This window comes from Adiantum capillus-veneris, chromosome 5, assembly GCF_014529385.1.
Source record: "Adiantum capillus-veneris isolate H3 chromosome 5, ASM1452938v2, whole genome shotgun sequence".
NCBI lineage: Eukaryota > Viridiplantae > Streptophyta > Polypodiopsida > Polypodiales > Pteridaceae > Adiantum > Adiantum capillus-veneris.
The window spans coordinates 33818466-33842785 of record NC_140935.1 but is presented as its reverse complement, the minus strand read 5'-3'; the positions used below and the strand labels follow the sequence as shown (position 1 = coordinate 33842785).

The 24320-nt window shown below is 41.2% G+C and overlaps 2 protein-coding genes across 2 annotated transcripts; both read left to right on the top strand.

Moving 5' to 3' along the window:
- Nucleotides 1-19566: 19566 nt before the first annotated feature.
- On the top strand, nucleotides 19567-19887 carry LOC147457120 (uncharacterized). The gene has a single exon (XM_086513526.1). The coding sequence runs from the start codon at nucleotides 19567-19569 to the stop codon at nucleotides 19885-19887; it is 321 nt and encodes a 106-aa protein (XP_086369652.1).
- A 1223-nt stretch (nucleotides 19888-21110) lies between these two features.
- Nucleotides 21111-21848, top strand: LOC147457119 (uncharacterized). Its single transcript, XM_086513275.1, has 2 exons — nucleotides 21111-21206; nucleotides 21384-21848. The coding sequence occupies exons 1-2, from the start codon at nucleotides 21111-21113 to the stop codon at nucleotides 21846-21848; spliced, it is 561 nt and encodes a 186-aa protein (XP_086369401.1).
- The last annotated feature ends 2472 nt before the right edge of the window (nucleotides 21849-24320 follow it).

Below are 24320 nucleotides of genomic sequence, written 5' to 3'. Positions count from 1 at the left end.
AACCTGGTGTTGTTTTCCATTTCCGCTTTCCGCTTCTTTAGTCGGGCATCTTCCTCTTGGGTTCTTCTCTCTTCTTCCATCTTTTCTTGTGTACTTCTTGCTACTCTTTCCAGCTTGCATCCTCCAATGGTGTTAAGAGAGGCCGGTACTTTCGTTTGTGATCTGTCTTCGATATTCTCCCTTAATACCAGCTAGTCGTTCTGATGAGGGGCAGGTGGCAACTGATCTACCGCGCCTATGGCATGGTATATTACTCTGGTTAGGACTTCTCCTCTTGCAATGTAATTTGGTCTGTCCTGCCTTAGCTTTGTCATTTCTTCAAACAGATATGACGCATGATCTATATAGAACTCATGGGTCATTCCCATAGCCCATGTCAGTGTGGTGGAGATGCTCTCGTGTGGTGTAGTGTATCTTTGCGGTCTTTTGCTGTACTTCAACAAACACTGACTGTAGATCTGTGTCAGTTCTCTTACTTCCGGGTTTGCTATGAGTTCGAAAGAAGGTAGTTTGGATTTTTGCAAGTAGACTGTGAGGTTTTTCCTTCTTTCTCTCATGTTGGCTCCTTGATCTGACAATTTCAATACCTCTTTGATGATCTCTTTGGTGATCTGGATCTCCATCACTTAGTTATCCATGCCTGTCCCTCTGCAAGTTCAATCTTCTTGGATAGTCTCTATTAGATGTTGTACCCTCTTGAAATCTATCCCTACTGGTGGTAGTGATACAAAGTTCAACAAGCCAACTTTTTTGAGCCATGACCTTTGCGGTGATCTTTTCAAGTAATTCTCTGCCTCCTTGGGAATCATCACTGTATCCACTAAGTTTCTTTTGTCATCCACATGTGAACCTTGATAGATCTAAAAGGCTGCGTCTGTTGCACATCTGTAGGGATCTAGGTGGTTGCTGGCTTTAAGGAATTGGGTAGAAGTGCATAGGGTACTGCACCTTCCGTTGCGAGGTTCTTGCCTTTTCTTTTTCCCGGAGAAGCCTCCATAGATCCTGTATTCACAATTAACAGTTAATGCACAAACATAGTACTACTCTCCTAAATTGATTATTACTTAATCATGCATCTAGACGAGCCTTCTTAGTCCCAAGATTAGTTAAGGTAAAATGTTAGTAGATAGACAAGCTCTTCCATTGTGCGAATTTGGCGGCTTCAAATTGATGTTGTTGGTGAAGGAGAACAAGTCCAAATGCCTTGAAATTTGGTGTGGTGTATGCTCACAAGGCATGTAAGGTCACTCTATAAGCCCAGGCTCAAAATCTGTTCATTTGCAGCTTTTGCTCAGTCTATCGCGATAGACTAACCTTTTTTTGACCAAGGTCCTATTTTGCAGTTGTGCCTCCACCAATTGGTTTCCCATACCTTGCACATGATCTGATCTCATTTTCACCTCAAATGAATGTCAAGTGACCCCTTTTTAGATCAACCCCCACTTTTCCAGATTCTTGCCAAGGAGATGTTGGTCTATCTCCTTCATTTTGTGTTGTTTTGGGCTCAAAATTACTGGGTGGTCCTCTTGCATCACGTTGAAGACAACTGATAATTCAAATTTTTGATAAGATGGTCCAGTATCCCTCTGCTTAGTCTATCGTGATAGACTGGTACTTAGTGCCAATTTGTCATTTTTTGACTCTGTGACCATCTGTCTCCCTTCTCCCAATTGATGCAAGGTTTCTTGACCCCTCACATGAGAATTTTACCTATCTGCCCTTGAGATGTCCTGTTCTGACTCTGAGTTGTCTGCATGTCTTTCTCAGCTTGCCATATGAGTCCATCTTGTCACCAAATTTGGTGTACTACCTTCATGTGCTTCCCCAAGTCTAGCTTGTAAAAATTTTGAAAAGTCTTTCCCCCAATAATTGGTGTAGCAAGTCTATCGCGATAGACTAAGTTTTTGGCCAGAAAAGATCCTTCTTGCACTTTGACTTGATATTGGTGGTTAATAATCCTTGTTAGCACCCCTCATGAAGCTAAAGTCAAAATTTCACTTGTCTAAGTGTAAATTCAAGTCTATCGCGATAGACTAGCATTTGGTCATTTTTACCAGTTTTTTTCTTGATGTTAGTTGACCACCATGGTTTTAATAGGCCCTCCTAGACACACACATCAAGTTTTAATCAATTTAGCAGAGTGTACTCCCTGTTTGCAGCACTTAGCTGGTCCTAGAGTCGAAGTAGACCACTTAGGTGATGGTCGCGGTTCCTTTTGGTCATTGTATGATTCCAGCTGTCTTTTATTTCCTTTTGACCTTCCATCCAAGCAGTCAGTTGTTGTTTTGGTGTTTACAACACCAAGAACGACCATTTGGACATCCTTCTGGTCTGTTGCCGGCATTTGCCCTAGTGGAAGAGCTTTTTTCCCGAGTGGACACATTCCATCTCATAGTTGACCTCTTTTGGATGTACCTTGTTGAATTTGGTGTCATTTTGTCACTTGGTCGGCCCTTTAGAGTATCGTGACGCTTTGTGCGGTTTTTGTCAGATAGGGACTTTAGGCTCCATTTTGACGAACTTTTTCATAGTCTAACCCTTCAGTCGGTTTTCCGAGGTTATTGGCTTGCTGTCTATGAATTTTGGCTCATTTCCGATCACCTTGGTTTAGTTGCCCTTTTGCAGGTCCTGTGAAATTAGGGTTTTCTGAGCGGCTTCCTTCACGCTTTCTGAGGTCATAGGCTCGATCCCTAAGCTATAGGCATTGTGCCTTTCAATTTTGGTTCCATTTGGTGGCCTCTATGTCTCCCTAACAACCGGTCTACCGTATGTGTGCACAGGTTGTGATTGTGATGCCAGCGAGGTTTTGCGACTAATTGAAGTAAACAACACTGAGAGTCAGTGTTGACAAGCATACCTCTCATATCTGATGTCGATCTGGTGACCGTGCACGATGGATGAGCTCCTGGAAGTCTCAACTGCTGTAGGGAGCTCTCTCTCTCTCTCACTATGGAAAATGACTCAAATGAGGGATTTCTAGCCTAGCCTCGCTATATGTAATCGAGACTCCGACACCAAATTTTCCAATCTTTTACCTGTGGTTATAACTTTTTGCGAGATGCGGTTTAGGCTCGCAAATTTCCTGATTTGGACTTCGGTTGCTCCAGTTTTACCAGTTTTGTAGATTTCTCCTGTTGGAGGTCCCTTCATGACGGTGGTCATTTTGCCCTGTCACCTTTGCAGTCCCTATTTTTTCTGTGTCTTCTTTACCTTGCTCTGATCAGGCGTCTCTTCTTCTGTGTTTCCATCTGGATTACGGATTTTTTTCTATAATTTTTGCTAGAAAATGGCTAAAATAAAGCAAATAAATCCCAAAATAACCCGAAAATAGCAATTCTAACCTAGAAAAATACCAATGAAAAGCAAAACACTTTGTAGCTCACTTTCCAGATTTGACTCTCTTTATAGTCTATACACATCCCTAGGGGCTCATGAATGATGATTTGGTCCCCAATTCTGATTAATTACGAGGGCATATTCTTTTTCCAAAAATCACACAATAAAACGCAAAAATGGTTGAAAAATTGCTCACAAACATTGCCCTCTAATATATGACATGAGTCCGCATTTGGAATGCCTCCCCCCCTCCTAGTTGGAGTCCTCCTGGACGATAGGGTATCGTCAAGGGTATGTGCTGTGCATGGGTTTGAACTCGTGCTAATGCAGGCCTTGTAATATAGCCCTATATGCATGTGCAGTCAATGCATGTAGAAATAATTTATGCGGTGCAGGAGGAAGGTATAAGCGATTCGCTTATTGGCATTTGTCGTTGAGGCTTCCTGTGGTAGCTTGAGTTGGCTGGCAGATTTTCTTTGCAAGGAGTAGTTGTAGATCTGCCGCTCTTTGTTTGATTGTTTTCGACTGGTTTTGAATTGGCGTATGTGGTTCCTTTGAAGTCGATATTGTCGTATCTGGTGGAACATTCTTTCTTTCTGCCTTGATGACTTGGGTCTTAGACATCCTTGTAGTTTTTTTTGTTGATTCTGTTTGTTTCCTCGTGCTGTTTGCATGATGTTGCATGACCTTGACAGTTGTAGATAACTGCTCGTTTGTCATCTTTGGCCGCCCTTCTTGTGTTGTTGGCTCGTTTTGAATTGGCAATTTTGGCCGCCATACCAATATAGTCCGTTGCGTATTTGACAGATTGACTATGCTTCTTTGAAGTTTTGCTGGCTTTCGGTGTTTTGTCTGTTCTTCTGACTCCTTTTTTATAGGAATTAGGCTATCGTGCCTTATCAAAACTTTGTATTTCCGCTTTTGATGTAATTGTGCCTCGGTCATCTCTGTACGCCGTACCCAAACTTGCCTGGTTCCCTGCATGGTTGCTGATTTTTTATAAGACATTGCTGGACTTGTGTTGGATTTCCAAGTCTATTCATGGGAATAGAAGAATATGGATGACAGTAGACTGGATTAGTAAACAAGCACATTTCATACCTATCAAAAAGACAATCAAAGCAAATGGCAACCCTCTTTATATCACAAATCTTCGAGTACCATGTCTTCCCAAGGTCCATAGTGTCGGATAGAGATCCTAGAATGACCATTAATTTCTGGAAGGGTCTCTTTGAGAATTTAGGTACAAGGCTAAACTTCACTTTGGTCTATCATCCCCAAACGGATGGCCAAAGTGAAATAGCTATCCTAACCATTCTTGATCTACTAAAAGCTTATGTCACAAAAGTAGATCAATGGGAGAAGTACTTACCCTTAGTGGAGTATGCTTACAATAACCTTGTACATACTTCCACAGGAAAAGCACCTTTTGAGGTGATAGAGGGAAAATCAAAAAGTCCCTTGCTACTCAAGGTACATGGGAAGATCTTTGCTGCAAATGAATATAGCCGTGAGACCTGCAAGAATATTTCCAAAAGATTAAGGATGCTATATCCATCTCTCAGCAAAGGCAAAAGGCTGCTGCTGATAAGCACAGAAAAGCCCTAGGCTTTAAACAAAATGATTGGGTCTTGCTTAAGTTTCCCAAGGATCGATTAAGGCACACAATGGGCAAGAATTATGGGATGCCAAAAGTACTATGCTAAGTTAGCAAAAAGGTACTATGGTCCCTTCCAGATTCTTAGACCAATCAATGAGATGGACTATCACTCAAGTTGCCCAGCCGTTGGCTCCTACACAATGCTTTCCATGTGAGCCTACTAAAGCCTTACAAAGGAGAGACACCTCAAGAACCAATTATTGAAGACGCACAGGATCAAGGGCCAAAAAGAGGTGCCGCATCCCGATTCCATTCTTTGACACAAAGACAAGGTATTATGAGGCGATAAGACTATTTGACGATATCTTATAAAGTTTAAAAATTATCCTTTTGAAGATGCTAGATGGATGCAAGGCATACAATTAAAGGATAATCTAAACCTTGTCAATGATTACAATGATTCCCTGGGGTAAGCAAATGTAATTATGTAAAAATGAACAAAATTTTTGTCTTATAAGACTCTCTTTTTCTTTATTGTGCACAAATTTTAATAAGTACGCATGCTTAGGATCATGTTTGTGGAGACGATGTCTCCCGAACACCAAGTAGAGCTTGTCACTCTACTATGGAAGATTGATACAGACTAATTGCAGACATGCTTGCGGCAACTAACGCTCTCAAGCACCAAATGGACTAGTCATCCATTTTGGGACGATGTTGTAGGGTAAAATAGGGGTCCTCTACCCTCTAGCAAACGGACTAATGACTAGGATTTATCTTCTCTACCTCATAGTCGAGGACGACTATGATTTCAAGAGAGAGGTAATGTCATAAAAATTAATATCTAATACTCCCAAATGATTTTCTCATGTTAAGCTGATCGTTTAATATGGGGAAGTACCAGGAGAGTAAAAGCTAGAATATTGGTAAGGCGAGAAAATAGGGATCCAAAGGGGATAGCCTGCAAAAGAGAAATATGCTTCAATGGGGCTTAAAAGACCTAAGTTTCAGCTCCGTTAAGGCTTCCATAGGCTAAGGTTCCAAAAATTAAACCTTTTATCCAATGGCCAAAGCATAGGGGAGTTGGATGGTCATGGGAAGACTAAAAAGTCTTCCCACATCCCTAGAAAGGAGGGAGAGAGCCCATTTTGTAGGGGATGATAGAGAAACACACACACACACACACACACACACACACACACACACACACACACACACACACACACACACACACACACACACACACACACACACACACACACACACTCCAAGGCTTCCCCTTTACACAAAGGGAATAATGGACACATGTCAAGCTCCTAGGCCAGTTGCCCCCAACCTCCCCTCTACAACATGATTGTTCATACACAAAGTTCCCTTTTATGGTTTCCATCACAAGTTTGTTAAGACAACCCTTCAAGCATGATCAAAGCGGCACCAAAACAATCTTTTCTAGAAGAAAAACAACATACAACCCTTATTCATTAAAATATCCCAACCCCAAGAGTTCAATCCTCTGAGCAAGAGTTTATTGCTCTCGGTGTCTTTAGTTGCCCATACAACTAAATTGTCCTGCAATGTGGGTACAAACCCGTAGTGGTTAACTTGCAACTTGGGCACAAACCCGCAAGTAAGATCTTGCATTGGGCACAAACCCGCAAGATGTGTACACCCATATGCACTTCTTTAGCTTTCACTCCGCTAATCCCTCCTCCCTGGATATCAAAGAGAGTTTTGACTATATCGGTATAGGATTTTGAATGAAGAAGGTTCGAGAGTTTTCCTACTAGGTAAACATTTCTTTCCTACTTCAGATAGTATATTCTCAAACATTCCTTCCATATTAATACAACTTAAAGAATTATTGAACAAAAAAGAAGTTTCCTACCTTTTCTTGAGCAATAACATCACTTCGTGGGATAAGTGGAACATCCTCATTCCTCGGGGGCCTGCTTTGCCTTTACCATCACTGGTTCCAGCTTTGTGATTGTGTGATCCACCATAGCGAGTTCTCTCGGGTGCCATTTCCACTACTAGATACTTAACTTAAGAAGTTATAAGTTAAAGTATAAGAATCCAATGGAAGTAGGGTAAATGATTAGAAGTGTTTTAATTCCAAACATATATGGTTATTCCACACATCAAATTAAAAACATATGCTTGCTTAATCTTGACATAATCTTATGATAAACATGCATTATAACTCATATACTAATCACATGATTAATCACTTATATCTCCTTGCAAGAACAATCCATCATTTTAGTTGGAAAAAAATCTTGAATATGATTAGCTAATTCATGCAAGCATCTAGGTTACATTGATGAAAAATTGTGCATGCAGTCAACACAATTGATTATGTAAACGAGCAGTGAGACCTTCATTACTTTGTAGTGTGGAGAGATTACCATAAAATAGGTATAATGATCGTTGATTTTCAATTGAGGATAGGTAAAGAAGAGTATAGCATTTGATAATAGAGTAGAAATTCCAATTGAATAATAATATGGGAAAAATTGGAAAGGATTCCAATTGAGAGAAGAGATTGATAGTAACTTGATTAATTAAGAGATTTACATTACCCAAATGTGATTTGGAGTTATTGATCTCTCAAAGCCTTGTTGAAGCTTCACCAACAAGTAGCCACTGTAGTAGCGTATCCCTATCTCCAATATGTGTTCAAGTATCTCTATAATTGACGGTGAATGCCCTTTATATAGACTTCTGGGGTTGCTTGATAGCCAAGGCTTGACCACACCTCCCTTGCTTGCCCCCTCTTGCCAAAGGAAGAAGTAGAGGTGTCATAAGACTCTCACTTACCACTAGAGGTGTCCCCTTTTTCCCAATTGAGTGATACACGTTGGAGAGGGGGAATGGGGGAACACGCCCGACACAAACACAAGGGCTTCTCTATAGCTCAGGGTATTTGCAGCACCCCTATCCTCTCTGAAAACACCTTCAAAGAAACAATTTACACTATCAGACCATCGCCTATTCAATTGCCACTGCTCACACTGACTCCACAAATCCACCATACAACGCACACCGGCTATCACGGCCTGTCTCCACCCTTACACACACACACACACACACACACACACACACACACACACACACACACACACAACCACTCAATCTCACTCTCTCACTCAAATCACTGTCGGTCCAGGGGGGCACACACATCTACACAACCGGCACCGAGGAGAACCATGAACGCAGGAGAAAGAGAAGGGGGGAAGGGGAAACAACAGCAAGAGGAGGCAACGGTGGCTTGATTGCACTTCAAAAAACATGTACACAACCTTGCCTTTCCATCACCATGGATATTTTCAATCAAAAGTACAAAGAGGCTAGCTGCTAGAGAACTCCACTTTGTAGGCTTCAAACGACATCCAAAAAGCTAGGAAAAAGCCATTAATTTGATCCAATTTTGACTTTTATAGGGGGGGCCATCAATTTGGGAATTTAAATTTTAATTGGTCCACCTGGCACCTTGATTGGCATTTTTAGGAAAGGGGCACCGCCTTGATCTATCTACTCTCTTCTTCTCTCTTTTGCACTTGGGGGGGCGGGGGGCATTAGCGATGTCGCTATTTCCCCCTAGGCATTTTTCATTTTTTTAATTTTTTATTTTTACCTTCCACTTTTTACCCTCTTTGGGCTCAGACTTGCATTGCTCTACATGGCTTGACTTTGACTCTCTCTCTCTCTATATCCGAATCCTCCTTTTGCCCCCTTTTGGCCTTGGCCTTCATTTTTTGCCCTTTCATTTGGCTGGCTTCAACCTTACCCTTAGCTTTGGTTTGTCCGGCCTCTACTGGCCCTTTTGCTCCTTGCTTTGCCCACTTGGTCTTGCTCTTTGCTTTGCCTGGACAGCCTTTGCAATGGCTCTTTGATGCCCTTGAACTCTCTTTCTCTTCTTTGCTCATTGTCCACACCGTAGGACCCTCCCTTTGCACCCAATTTTTGGGTCGGGCTCAGCGGGCTACACCCTCTCTTTATCTCACATGGGACTGCTCTCTATCTCAAGGCGGGGAGGCATTAGCGATGTCGCTAATGCCCTCCCCCCTTGGCTTCAAAAGATGGGGCCTCTAAGGACCGCGGGATGCCACCCTTAGCCGTGGGACTACCACGTCATCAACTCACATGCGGCACACGCCACCGCCCACCCCGCCCTGCCAAAATCGTCGCGTTTCCGCCCTGCAGCGCCGCCTGCACGCTCGGCACCATAGCCAAGAGCTCACGGAGCTCCTACACACCTTCATACTCTCAAATGGCGCCCCTTTGCAGCTTGTATACCCCATCCTCCTACGCACTGACATCGCATGTGGGGCAAAGCCTGTTGCCATATGGAAACTCGCAGGTGCTCCTCCCTCCAATGGCCTCCAAGGCCTTTAAAAAACTCACCACTTCCATTTATTAAAAACCCTTTTCTTCCTTTCTTCCCCCGGTCTCTATAATTTTCCAGATAGTCGGAATCTCATATCGTCAAGCCGGGTCGGATCATCATTAAGTCAGCCCCGGGCTGTGCATACCCCATTACTTTTGATCTTCTCAGAGCTGAAAATGGGAAAATCATCTGCAGTTTCCCTTGCACTATTCATTGTCAATTTTGATTGATCACTTCTCCGCGCTCCGACCTCAGATTCACATGCCGTCGACTCTGACTAGCTCCACATAGTGCATACTATCACTGAGAGCTTTGGTGAGGCCCAAAAGATGCTAGATGGTGCATTTTCCAGTGCGGTCAAATGAGCTCAGACCCGGCCCCTGGAAAAAATTCAACTGACCTTAACTTGCTAGCCAAAGCTCCGATTCACAATCCAAGAAGACAAGCATGCTCCATAACTCAATCACTACACATGTATCTGCTCGCACTTTCCTGGGTCACATGTCACCAGCTGCCATGTCTGTCGGGGATCTACTATACACTCTTCCTTTAAACTGCAATATCTTGAGTTTGACGAGCCGTCTGGACCGGCTCTAGAGCACGCTGAGCACTACATATTAGGACACTGATTTGGTATTTTGGACACCTTCATCTGCCATCCCAGCTGGACCCTCTCGTAGCACTTTGGCCTAAAAAGCCACTCTGAGCATACATTCCCGCTATCCTTTGGCTGCCAAGGGCCTTGGCACCTGCCCTAACCTTCTGCACTGCGCTTACCTGCTGCCTTTGCCTGGCATAGACCATCTCCTAGCTTCGACCAACTTTGGTTATACCATCCTTGCCCAGTCCCCTGGTCAAACATTTATGTTCGACCAAAAGCATATGAACAAAACTTTGAAACTGGCACACCAACTGACGATTAAAAGCACTCACAAAACCATAATTGTATGTACAAGCTATGTACAAAAGGTTCATCTCTTTCCTTTCGCATACTGCATGCTTTAGGTGGGTTGCCCACCCCCCTTGACTATAATTTGTTGCACCTCTGGCACTAAATCCCTCTCGAAATACAATTTGAGCCGCACACCATTTACCCTGTTCCTAAGAAGCTTGCCATTTGCTCTTACTAGCTGATAGGTCCCATTCGGAAAGGCCTTTCACACCTTATACGGACCCATCCACTTCTTCTTGAATTTCTTTTGGAATTTGAAATCCAGGTAGCTTTCGTACTTCATGACCAGGTCTCCTTCCTCTATCTTCTTTTGCAGCAGATTCTGAATGAATCTGGAAACCCGCTTCTCCCTTTGCTTCATATAGTAGTCTGCCACTGCAAAGCCTCCAAACTGGCTATCCGATCCTGTAGAACCCTTGTTGAGTGACATTGACATGTGACTTACCCTTCAAAGCACCTAGCTGTGCATGTACTGGCAACACAGCCTCCTTACCATAAACTAGCTCGAATGGAGTGAATTTTGTAGCCACTTTATAGGACGTTCTATACGCCCACAAACACTTCTCTAGATTTGCTTCCCACTTAGCTTCCAGCTTGTACACGTACTTTGTTAACATCTTGAATATTTGACCATTAGCACTCTCAACTAGACCATTGCATTGGGGGTGATAGGGCGAGGAAAACCGATGCAGAATCTTTAGCTTCTCCACTAATGCGCTCATTAGCTTGCTTCTAAACCCCTGACCCCTATCAGAAACTAACACCCATGGAACACCAAAACAACAACAAATATTATCAAACACAAACTGAGCCACCACATTAGCATTTACTTCTTTCACTGCTTTGGCCTCGACCCACCTTGTAAGGTAGTCAATGGCTACCACCACGTACTTCTTACCGCTTGTAGACTTTGGGAGAGGGCCTATGGCATCCAGACCCCATTTCTCGAAAGAACTTTGCACAATGATGGTGCCCTGTGACTCCGCTGCCAATCGTGTTTCACCTATAGTTTGACACCCGTGACACGTTTTGCACCAGTAATGTACGTCCTTCACAATGGAAGGCCACCAAAATCCTATTCTAATCACTTGGGAAACAGAACCCGATCTTTGCCCTGATGCCCGCTCTCTTCATGACATTGCTCCAACACCATTCCTATCTCTTCTTTGTACAACACCCTTCTAAGGACTCCGTCACGCCCATAGTTCATGAGATCCTCACCTACCAATGTGAATTTGCGTGTAATGTACCCAACAATTATCCATATAAGTCATTTCAGTTATTTTTGCAAAGTAATTGAGATTATCAATTTTGGTAGTCATCATGAGTTTATCAGAGCAATTGGATTGAAATTTGGGTTTAGAATCGATTTATTTATGATCTTTCTTTATATGGAACAATAGGTTTATGTGGGAACATAATCTATGTGTGAAGAAAAAGATTAGAGATAGTATTTTTAGAAAAAGAAAAGAGAGGTGAGTCAAAATTAAGATACTTCTTTCTTTCTCTCTCTCAAGATAGAATGGGAACTTGTAAGTATAGAGCTTTTTAAAAATCGCGCATAAGATTCGCGAACGGCATTAAAAAAAATTAAAAAAATAAAAATTTTTAGAGCCACAACGACGCGCGAGCTTTTCCTTCTCTTATTCTTGAAACCCTCTCAGTATTCTTAGCACCCCCCTAGGGCCTATATAAAGGACCCTTATCCTCTCACTTTAAACACACATATCTACAAAAGCGGAAGCTCTCTTGCAACGACGTGCCGGAGGAAGCCTCTCTTCCTTAACCTCTCACCTTTAAGTCATCTCCATCACTAATCGTCGACGTGCCGTCTCCCGGTTTGTGAACACTCTCTCTCTCTCTCTCTCTCTCTCTCTCTCTCTCTCCAACAATGCCCTTTTCTTTTCTCTATTCCGAAGCTATGGCGCCGAAGCGTGTAACGCAAAGTTCTAAGGACGCCCATGCCGTTGCACCACCAAGGAAGGAGGGAAGAAAGGTGTCTAATCCAAACGTATCTCATGCGAAAGCATCAACCGAATAAGAAGTTGAAGCTGTCCAACCTCCCGCACAGGAGTTAGCCGCACGCGCTCCAAATCCGGTAAGACAAATTTATAATTCTGCATTGCTATTCATGTTTGACTTGGGAAGCTAAGCATAGGGAACCCCTTAAACTGTCCGAGAAACGTGATTCTATCACCAGAAACAAGCATATGTTTTCATAGATTAGTAAAAGAACTCTTTGATATATTGTCACTGTTTGTTGAATTATTATTGCTTAATAAATTGTTATTGTTTGATAAGTGGATTCTGATTGATATGAAGAATTGATTGATTATGTTGAAGAATCATTTAAAGACAAAAATTGTTGAAAGAATATATTTTGTTCTCGCAGGTAGCGAAATGATTCCGCGGTTAGCATAGATTAAGCTAAGGTTATCGGCTCTCTTTTGTTCCCCGCGGTTAGCAAGATGCCTCGCGGGTAGCGGGACGCGGTTAGCAAGATGGGAAGGTTACGCAATTCGCGGTTAGCAAATAAATCCTTTGCAAAGTCTTTGTTGGTTAGACAGAGAAAGTTCGCGGGTAGCGGCAACTCATGAGAAATTGGAAAAGTTATTTTTGTTGAATAATAGGGCTGTCTTCATTAGGCCTTGTTTGAATTGTTTTGGTATTGTTTGAAGGGCTGTATAAAAGAACCTGTGTTTGGAATTAATTAAGGAACACTGTTTCTATATGTAAAACAATGTGGTAAAAAGTGTGAGTGTGGGGTGGAAAGTGGGGGCTGGCTCAGGTTGCCAGTCAAGGATGGGTGGTCTCGATTAGTCGAGAAACTCTTCACTCCCTCTTATTAAGAAAGGTGAATTTAGAGACTCATTGTGCCAAGAGTCGAGATGTCCCAAATTTACGTGACACAAGATTACTATTTAGTTTAGATTAAGTCTCTTATCGTGTTTATGGTTTATGGATGGAGGCCGTGCCTCTTAAATGTGGGGAAAAAGACGTTGTTTATGGATTCTAAATATATCAATGGGATTTCATCTTTATGTTAGGAAACAGATTCATTAGAATCCTAGATTTATCGACCTGGCTTGTGATGTATGACCCTTATAACCACGTAAACGATGGATAGAGGAGTTCCTCTCTTCTTTTGCTCGTATCTCTACTTTGTGGAAACAGAGTAGGGTGCCCTCAATGGAAAAAGAGAATAAAGGAAGGCCATCTATCAAGTCGCCCCAATCTTCTCGGGGTTGGGGACCTCACAATTGGTATCAGAGCTTAGGTTAACAAGATTTAAATTGACTACTTGAAGCTTCCTCATGTGTATGGTTTTTTATACCCATTATCGAACTCGTAGAGATATTGCACTATGTTGATTGACTTGTACCATAGTTATGGTTGAAACCTCTACTATGTTTTTTCATGGAGAAATCTTTTGTAGACCCTTATGTGACATTTTGATGATTGAGTTGTTTTTTTACAAAGAAATTGTTTGACTGGTTAAGTCATGAAAGTGAGTTTTTTAGAGGATTGAATGAGCCATGACTGGTTAAGTCATGTGATTAGATGACCCATGACTGGTTAAGTCATGTGATTGAGATAATCATGACTGGTTAAGTCATATGGTTGATTTTTGAACGGATTGGATAAGTCATGATTGGTTAATTCATATGACTAAGTTTGATGGACTGGTTAAGTCAAGATTGGTTAGGCCATGTGATTGGGTTTTAATGAATCGGATAAGTAATGATTGGTTAAGTCATACAATTGAGCTTTTAGTGGACTAGATAAGTTTAAGTTTGAAAAATACCCTATTGATTTGAGTTATTATAAACATTGATGTACACTCAGGGGAATCCTCAAATTACTTCTATGTTGGAAAACCCTCATAAAGATGCTATTTATACGGAGATTCAGGAGAAGAAGTTGTTGCTCAAACAAATGCAACCACCTTCTTTTAAAGGAGAGGGTGGTGATAATGAGAAAGATGCACAAGTATGGATTGAAGCTATGGATGATTACTTCTCTGCTGCAAGGACCACACCTACAAATCAAGAGATATTAGGGATGTTTTGTCTCTCAGGGGAAGTGAAATTATGGTGGAAACAACATTGTCGTGACATGGGATTGTTGGAGAACTCTCAGAGTTGGTGGAAAATCAAACAAGCGGTGAAGGAAAGATACTTACCTCCTGCCCATGAAGCGATAAAGATGAATGAGTTCTTTAGCTTGAAACAATACAGTTTATCGTTGGAAGAGTACTACTCAAAGTTTGTAAGGCTTAGACATTACGCACCATCAAAATGACCATAGAGCAACAGGTAGCTCGCTTTTGCCAAGGTTTAAGAGAACCAATTAGCTCGCAATTGGAAGACCTAAAGCCTATCACTATAAAAGATGCTTTACTACAAGCTAAACCTTTGATGAAAGAGCAAGGGATGACAAGAAGAATTGGACAGAATCAAAGATTCAACAATGGACAACCACAAAGAGCTTATGTCGCTAATGCGCAAGATTCTCGACACTTGAATGTTCGATGCTTTGAATGTGGAGAGTTGGGACATTATCGGAACACTTGTCCACGACTGACTAATGGAGCAGTATTAGCAAGTGAAGCAAACTAAAGAAATCACTCTTTTTGACATAATGATGGTCGCTAGTAATTAGAGTAGGAGTATCCTCACTTTTCCTCGAGATGAGGACATCTCGAATCCCTAAGTTGGGGAGATTGTAATGTACCCAACATTTATCCATATAAGTCATTTCAGTTATTTTTGCAAAGTAATTGAGATTCTCAATTTTGTGAGTCATCATAAGTTTATCAGAGCAATCGGATTGAAAATCGGGTTCAGAATCTATTTATTTATGATCTTTCTTTATGTGGAACAACAGGTTTAGGTGGGAACCTAATCTATGTGTGGAGAAAAAACTTAGAGATAGTATTTTTAGGAAAGAAAGAGAGATGAGTCAAAATTAGGATACTTCTTTCTTTCTCTCTCTCAAGATAAAATGGGAACTTGTAAGTGTAGAGCTTTTTAAAAATTGCGCATAAGATTCGAAAACGTCAATTTTTTTTTAAAAAATATACATATATAGATATTTTTAGAGCCGCGACGACGCGCGAGCTTTTCTCCTATTCTTGAAACCCTCTTAGTATTCTTAGCACCCCCCTATGCCTATATAAAGGACCCTTCTCCTCTCACTTTAAACACACATATCCATAGAAGCGGAACCTCTCTTGCAAGGACGCGCCGGAAGAAGCCTCTCTTCCTTAACCTCTCACCTTCAAGCCATCTCCATCTCCAATCGTCAACGTGCCGTCTCCCGATTTGTGAACACACTCTCTCTCTCAAAAAACACGCTTTTCTTTTCTCTATTCCGAAGCTATGGCGCCGAAGCGTGTAACGTGAAGTTCTAAGGACTCCCATGCCGTTGCACCACCAAGGAAGCTGGGAAGAAAGGTGTCTACTCCAAACGTGTCTCATGCGAAACATCAACCGAAGAAGAAATCGAAGCCGTTCAACCTCCAGCACAGGAGTTAGCCGCACGTGCTCCAAATCCGGTAAGACAAATTTATAATTCTATTCCTATTCATGTTTGACTTGGGAAGCTAAGCATAGGAAACCCCTTAAACTGTCCGAGAAACGTGTTTCTATCACAAGAAACAAGCATATGTTTTCATAGATTAGTAAAAAAACTGTTTGATATATTGTCACTTTTGTTGAATTGTTGTTATTTCTTAATAAATTGTTATTGTTTGATAAGTGGATTCTGATTGATATGAAGAATTGATTGATTATGTTGAAGAATCATTTAAAGAGAAGAATTTTTGAAAGAATATATTTTGTTCTCGTGGATAGTGAGAAGATTCTGCGGTTAGCGGAGATTAAGCTGAGGTTATCGGCTCTCTTTTGTTCCCCGCGGTTAGCAAGATGCCTCGCGGCTAGCGAGATAAGAAGGTTGTGCAATCCGCGGTTAGCAAATAAATCCTTTGCAAAGGCCTTGCTGGCTAGATAGAGAAAGTCCGCGGGTAGCGGCAACTCATGAGAAATTGGAAAAGTTATTTTTGTTATTATTTATTGAGGTGGAGTAACCCAAGGGGTTGTCACAACATCGTGACATCCCCCTAGGGCTCAAGAGAAGGCTCACACGCGTCCAAGAAAGCGGGCAATGACAGGAATAGAAGGGGAGAATTCTCAAGTGGTTCAAAGATGGCAAAGAGGACACTTCTTCTAGCGGGAAAAATACATGCTAAAAAGGTTGAAAATGCCCCATATAGGGTCCTTTTTTCCATTTTTGGGGTCATTTTTTAATGTGGTGGAGGAGGAGAGCAAGGAGAAGAGTGCCCTTTATATTGCTTGTACATTTTAGTGCTTGAATTGAATAAAAAATCATTGTAAAGCACTAAAATTAAGCTTGTTTGATGGCCAAAAGAGAGCATTTTGAGGTTATGGTTGACGATTTTGGCTTGTGAGATGAATTTACAAATGCTTTCTTACACTGACATTGTGATTTATTGTGAAGGGATGTGGGTGAAGTGTACTTTCATTGATCCAAATTGGGAGTCATCATTGCAAAATATTGCAAAACTTGGCTATTGAGAGCCATTCCAATTCTTTGGATTAAAAGTGGTATATATGCTAGCTCATAGCTTGGTCTAAAGTGAAAATGTTTTCATTCAAGCAGCTAGTGTAGAAATTTTTTTGAGAGCTTTCAAGTACAAAATTTGGCTATTGAGAGCCATTCATTTTCATTTCAACAAGTTGCAGTCATCTCTAGCTCATAGATTGCTCTTAAATTGAAAATTTTGGCTGAGCTAGTTGTTAGCCAACTTGTTTGGAGCTTTTAAATTGTAAAATTTGGCTATTGAGAGCCACTTCATTTCATCAAAATTGCATTATTTTCAGCTCTTGGCTTATTTTAAATTCCATATTTCGATTGAGCTAGAAACTAATCAATTTTGAATCATGCATGAGAGATTGTAAAAATTATAAAATTGGCTTATGTAGAAGCTCATTTTATCTCTCATGGTTGTTATGTATGCATAAATTTGCTATCAAAGAGAATCATGTGCATATCCAAAGGCACTTTTTTCCCTTGGGTTTTTTCCCTTTGGCAAATTCGGGTATGCAAGATCCTAGCTTTAGGTTTTCATTAATGTTTGTTTGTGTGGCTTTCAATAAATGGCTTTTGTAGCTTGTGTTTACACTTAGCTTCAAAAAGCTTATTTTGCAAATAGAAAGGATCAAGAGGCTTCTCTACACAAAGGGGATGCTTGCTCAAGGATGCTCAAAAGAGCTTGAATAGGTGTAATCCTTTTATGATTTTGCTCTTCTCATCTCTTCATTCTCTATGCTTGGCTTAAGTAATTTTTGCTTTTAAAGCTATGGTTCTTTCATGTTCGAAAGCTAGGCATCCTAAAGTTTCAACACTTTGCTTTATGAAAATTAACTCGTCAAAAAATTAGGTTTTATGTGTGCTAATCATAGGTAATTGTCCTTGACTTTAGGTTAATGTAGATTCATTTCTCATTAGTCCTAGACTCTTAGTGATGGTCTTAATACTCCATTCATTTTTAACCTGACCTGGGGATATGATTAGGCTTTAGTTTCTTTAGTCCAATTGCCATAAACATCTTATGTTGGAAGCAATAAAAAAGTGCCAAAAAATGAATCAATGAAGCAAAAAATTGTCAAGAAAAAGTAGCAAAAATGCTACTAGACACATGAAAAGAAAAATCTCTATGTTATGTTGTGCCCATGTGAGGCCTAGCACCTTATTGGCACTTGGCAGGCAAGGGGAATCACCTTGGCTTGCTTGGTCAAGGCCCTAAAACCGTCACCTTGGTAGACTAGTACGCTTTTGGAACACCTGCTTGACGGTTCAAGGAGCCGAGAGTTGCCTTGGGGTGGTAGCCTTGTATTGTGTTTTACTTTTTTCAACGAATGACAAAAACAAAACTTCCATGAGCTTCAAAAAGCTTTGACAATTTACTATTAGATTAGGAGCTTTTTTATAGCCCGTAGACATGATAGACTTGAATGATTTGTTAATATTGTTCACATGCTTTTTAGGCTAGTAGGTTTATGAACTTGCATTAGCCTAGGGTCATAAATGATTTCAAGTGTTTCATGCATAAAACTGAAATTTCACGTGGTTTAATCTTCATGATAGTTTGAGTGTTTTTTTTGCTTTATGTTGTCTAGTTTTTGACTATGATTCACCCATCTTTTAGAAGAACAAAATTCACTTTGCATGATTATTCACTATACTTCATGATTGATTTATCCTTGCTAGCCTTTGATGCTCATTACTTGTTCTTATGTTTTGCAGCTCAACATTTCTTCCATGGACTTGCTTTCTACCATGTAACCGTGTCTTGCTTCATCAGTACACTAGGACGTGTGCCAAATTAGGAAGGGGGGAATGTTAGCAGCGGCTAACACAGGTGTAAAAGGGGGGACCTTGACCACAAGTTACCTAGTTAAGTTAGTAAAGAAGGATATTTATGTAATGGGCAATCAGTAAACTGTCAGGTAGTGATCAGGATGCATTCAGAGAACTGATGGACTAATCAAAGTTTTGATTGATGTCTGAAACTTTAAAAGGCATGTTTTAAGGGATGCGACTTTTGGCTTGTAACTACCCTCATTTTAGGACGCCTTGTGGGGGCGAAATGTTGTTCTGTAACACGGTAATGATGATGAAGATGAAGCAGGATGTTGGTTAATGCCCTGAATGTTTCCTGTGTGTTACCTGTAATTCTGTTTACATTCTGAATGAGTCTGAAAGCATTTCGAACATTGTTATGGAGGTTATCTTCATGTTTCATGGATGTTGTGGGTGAAGAATGTAATTGCAATGCTTTTAGATAATCCCTATAACACTTGGAGATCCTGCAAAACCTTGAATTGAAGCATTGTACCCAAACAGTGTTTCTGCAAGAAGCGCCGGTTAAACCTTTGTTCGTGGTGCGCAAATGGGACGCTAAGGCATGTCAGAGAGCGAACAGGGTGACTTGCTGCATCAGTTTGGAAATTGGCAGACATCAGAGGAGGAACAAAAGGAGTACAACAATGTCTTCCTGCAGGAATATTACAGGAAACTGCCAATAGAATTGCAGTAGGTTATTTGTTTGAAAGTTCAGCGTTATCTTGAGTTTCTGGTACCTTTTGGAGGCTGCAAAATGCCATTATGCTGGAGTTATTTAGACCCACAGTTGGTGAAAGAATATCATGAGATTCGGGAGAAGATTGTTATCAGGCGACTGAAAAAGTGTTAAGAAGCAATTGATGGATGACTAGTAAAGAAAGCAGTCCAACGCCCCCAGAATATTCGTATTGGACACGTTCGCGAAGACAAAATACTCAGGCCAGGGAAGCCACTGAAGAAGAAGACACAGGTGAAGATCAGGAGGAAGAGGAAATACCCACCCCTGACAGCCTGGTTAGTACACCTTCAGGAGGCACCGAGGACCTTGATGAAATTCCAGATGAGGTCTCTGATTTAGCACCTTTACATCGATTTGTTGGGGCATTGGCTTTCAGTCAAGCACTACGACCGAGAAGGCAATTATTCCAAGGAGGAACTTTGTTACCATTTGATCCATTGCGATGAATTAATCAACTACAAGTACCAACACAGATCCCAATGGCTCAACCACCACAACACCCAAGAATTGGGGTGGCTAAATTCAGCGGAAAATCCAAGCAGGATGCTGACAGCCATGTTGCACAGCTGAGCAGAGATGGAGAGCAAGTGGGTATGAGGTACTTCACAATGATGATACCAAAAAAGAGCATTTTGCTGCTACCCTTGAAGAGAAGGCCATGACGTGGTTTATGCAGTATGGAATCAATGCATTTGTGGATTATGAAAATCTGCTGAACAGGTTCTTGACACAATTCAGAACCGAGAAGACACCTGAAGATGTCCTGATTAAGATTAGAAAGATTAAGACTTCTTCCTGCTCAGAGACCATCTTGGGAACAGATGGGTGATTATTTCTGTCATGGACTGAATTCTGAACTAAGGAGTTTGGTGGCAGGACGAGGAGTAATTGCAGCGGCATCTGACTTTAATGAGTTGGTAGAAGCAGCTACTCGAGCAGAGCGGAGATACGGAAGTCTAGATAAGAAAAAGAAGACATCTAAGAAGGATGATTCAGATTCAGACAGTGATCAGGAAGAGGATGAGATTGATGACTCCTCTGATGATGAGGACAATGATTGGTCAGGGCCAAAGAAGAAAAAGAAGAAGAGTAAGAAAAAGAAGAAGAAGGACTCCAAGAAGGAGAAAGATAAAGCAAAGAAAAGAAAAGGAAAGGACAAAGTTGATGTTGAACAGGATGAAATTGATCGACGGATTTCTGCTCAATTGAAAACTATGGGTTTGACAAAGTTGGGGATGCCAGAAAGGCCTTATTGTACAATTTGTCAGATATTTGGACATTCGGATGATAGGTGTTGGTATAACCCTAATTTTAGAGGACGGATACCCGAGCATCTGAAGCAAAAAATGCAAGCATCGGCAGTGAATGAAGTGGGCATAGGTGGCAATCAACCAAGGCCGGTTAATTTCAGGAACTGGAATAATAGAGGACAAAAACAAAGATTTAGAAACCAAGGCGGTTGGATGAATCAGGGAAATCATAATTTTCAGGCAACTAATGCAAATTCCCCATGTACTTATTGTGGAGTTTCAGGGCACAGACAGGGTCCTGATTGCTCTTTGTGGTGCCAACATCGTACCGAAAGAGGTATTCCACTTATTCGATACCCAATAAAGCGGCGCCTTCACAACAACCTCCTGGGAAGCTGAATGCAGTGATTTTGGAGGAAATGGATGTGGGGACATCAAAGAAATGGATGAATGAAGCAATACCTGAACGAAGTTCTGATAGCAATCTGCAAGCAAAAATTCCACGGGAAGGTCAGGTATATGATGTTCATCATTTTCAATGTGACTGTACAAAGTGTGTGAATGCAAATAATACAGACCAAAAGGATAAAGCATCTGAGTCAATGGTGGTGACAAGATCGGGAGTAAAAGGAGAGACAACAAAGCAGAGTGAGAAAGGAAAGGAAAAATACCCTATTAATTGGGGAGAACAGGATCAAGTAAGAAAAGGAGTGATGAAAGAAATTAACAGGGTACAACAAAAACAAGGCGGTCGCAAGGTCCAGAAGCAAGCGGACATGGTTCAAAAAACAGATGTTATTGGACAACATTCAGGTTCTTGTCAAGCTCCTGAACAAAGCCAATCTGTACCTGCAAAGGCGATGATTACTTTGACAGATGAATTCTTTGAAACTTTAATGGATGCTCCAAATCAACTGAGTTTGAGGAAAATATTAAGCTTGGTTCCCAATTTTGCCCATCAGTTTATGCAAAGGCTAGCTCAAGAGTATGGATTCTCTGTGGAGCAGATTAAAGCTTGGGGAGAAGAAATTCTGAGTCAAGAGGCTGAAGTTATCTCTAATGAACCTGTTGATGTGGATTATAAAGTGCCAGTGATTGGTGTGACTATGGAGCAATGTTCTATGTATGGAGTACTGTTGATGGAGGATCAGGAGTAAATGTGCTACCTGAAGCTACTTGCAAGCAACTTGGAATTGTGAAATGGGACCCGGCTCCTTTTCAAGTCAAGATGGCAGATCAGTGGAGAGTTCAGCCATTAGGAATTGTTCAAAATAAACGAATTGAGATAGGAGGTCTTCAATTCCCTGTTAATTTTGTGGTGCTGAAGTTGGAGGCATCGACTCAAAGCTATCCTATGATTCTAGGACGACCTTGGCTAAGGGCGGCCAAAGTGAAGCAACATTGGGGAGCTGATAGTATTGTGTTAAAGCAAGGAAAGAAGAAAGTTCGAATGAAGATGGTGGCTAGTGAAGTTTTACCACCTAATTGCAGACCGTTACATGCAGAGAGTATTAATATGGCAACTGAAGTGGATGAAGATGCAGTGCAAAGAGTAAAGGGAACTGTGGGTTCAAGTCCTCAAAAAGTAACTTTTTGATGCCACCGGGTGTGCCAGGTGTAAAAGGGGGGACCTTGACCACAAGTTACCTAGTTAAGTTAGTAAAGAAGGATATTTATGTAATGGGCAATCAGTAAACTGTCAGGTAGTGATTAGGATGCATTCAAAGAACTGATGGACTAATCAGAGTTCTGATTGATGTCTGAAACTTTAAAAGGCATGTTTTAAGGGATGCGACTTTTGGCTTGTAAGTACCCTCATTTTTGGACGCCTTGTGGGGGCGAAATGTTGTTCTGTAACACGGAATGATGATGAAGATGAAGCAGGATGTTGGTTAATGCCCTGAATGTTTCCTGTGTGTTACCTGTAATTCTGTTTACATTCTGAATGAGTCTGAAAGCGTTTTGAACATTGTTATGGAGGTTATCTTCATGTTTCATGGATGTTGTGGGTGAAGAATGTAATTGCAATGCTTTTAGATAACCCCTATAACAACAGGCTACACGAATATGCATCAAGCGGGAGATATCTATGGTTGTGCATAATATTTCCACTCACTTTGTATAAGGCTTGGGCTCACTTGGAGTTCCAAAGTTGTATATGGTAGTTTGAGGGCTCAAGTTTAAACCCATAGTAGAAGGGATTGTGGGTGAAAGTCTCTAGAGTGTTCACTCTTTGGCTTAGCCTTGAGCTTAATGTCTATGCTTGAGAGGCTAGTGCTAGCCATTGTAATTAGAGTAAGCTCTTCTTGATTAATCTAATCCTTATTTTCTCATTAGTCTCTTCTTCTCTACATTTCATCTTGTCATGAAGTAGTATTACACTTTCATTATTCTAGATTTGAGAGATGTATGTACTTCTTGCTAATAACCACTCTTATCTCTCTACGAGCAATTGATTTGCGATATTTAGCATCACAAATTAGGTTGATTAAGTTGGGTCTCAATCTTGTAATTTGTGTGTGTACCCTATTCTTTGCTTGTGTGTAGATAGGTTTTATGAAGCTCTAGCACCATTCACCTTGTGTGTGTAGCTATTAATGAAGTGTCGTAATTGACATGTGGTAATTAGTGTGTGCTTATCATTAGTGTGCTTGGGGTTTCTAATCTATGGCAAGTCGGGGACTTTGGTGGGCTTGATGCATGTAGGAGTTGTTAAATTAGTGATTAGAGAATGATTAGAGTTAGTCTTGCAATGGCTAATCTCTACTTACATTGGAGAGTTGATCTCTTGAATCCTCTAGTCCTATTCATCCGGTGCTTCCATACCCTAGCCACGTTGTCGATCCACGGATTTGATAATTTTGTGTGGGTTGCGATTAGATTATGCTACAATGTCTCCCTACACCCCTTTCCATCTTCTAGTGCCCCTAATGAGGAGCACACTCATTGCTCCTGATTTTGTGAAGACGCGCATGCTTTTAATTTGAACTATATATATGCTATCATTGTGAATGCCTAAGGAAGATAGCCAGATGCAAACCTTTTCATTTGCTGATGCACATTGGCACCGCTAAAGTATGATGCATTGGAAGGTGAGTCAAGGTAGGCATGACCGGTTTACATGGATTTTTGTAGGATAGTGTCTTTGGTTGAAATGGACGCGAAGCATGGAGTCACAAAATGGAATTCAGGAGGACCCAAAAAAGGTTAAGGCTCTTGTTATAATGGAGCATCCTTCTAGTGCTGAAGGTTTGGCTTTGTTTGTGCATAAGTGAAAGTATCTATCACATTGTTGTCCCAGCATGTGTATCCTCTTAAAAAGAGGGTTCAAGAGTTGCATGGGTTTCAATGGGATGATGAAGCTCAAGAAGTGTTTGACAAGGTGAAGGGAATTTTATGCCAGCTACCTATAGTGTGTCCTCCCAATCAAGAGGATGATTTTTAAAGTGGCTACCAATTTCACTCCGTTCGAGTTGGTATATGGTAAGGAAGCAGTGTTGACAGTCCATACACAACTATGAGCCTTGAAGGAGATATGACGAGTTAATGCCACATAGCTCAAGGTTTTGTAGGACCGGGTTTTCAACCTTGAATCTTTGCGGATGGACAAAGAGGCACCAATAACTACT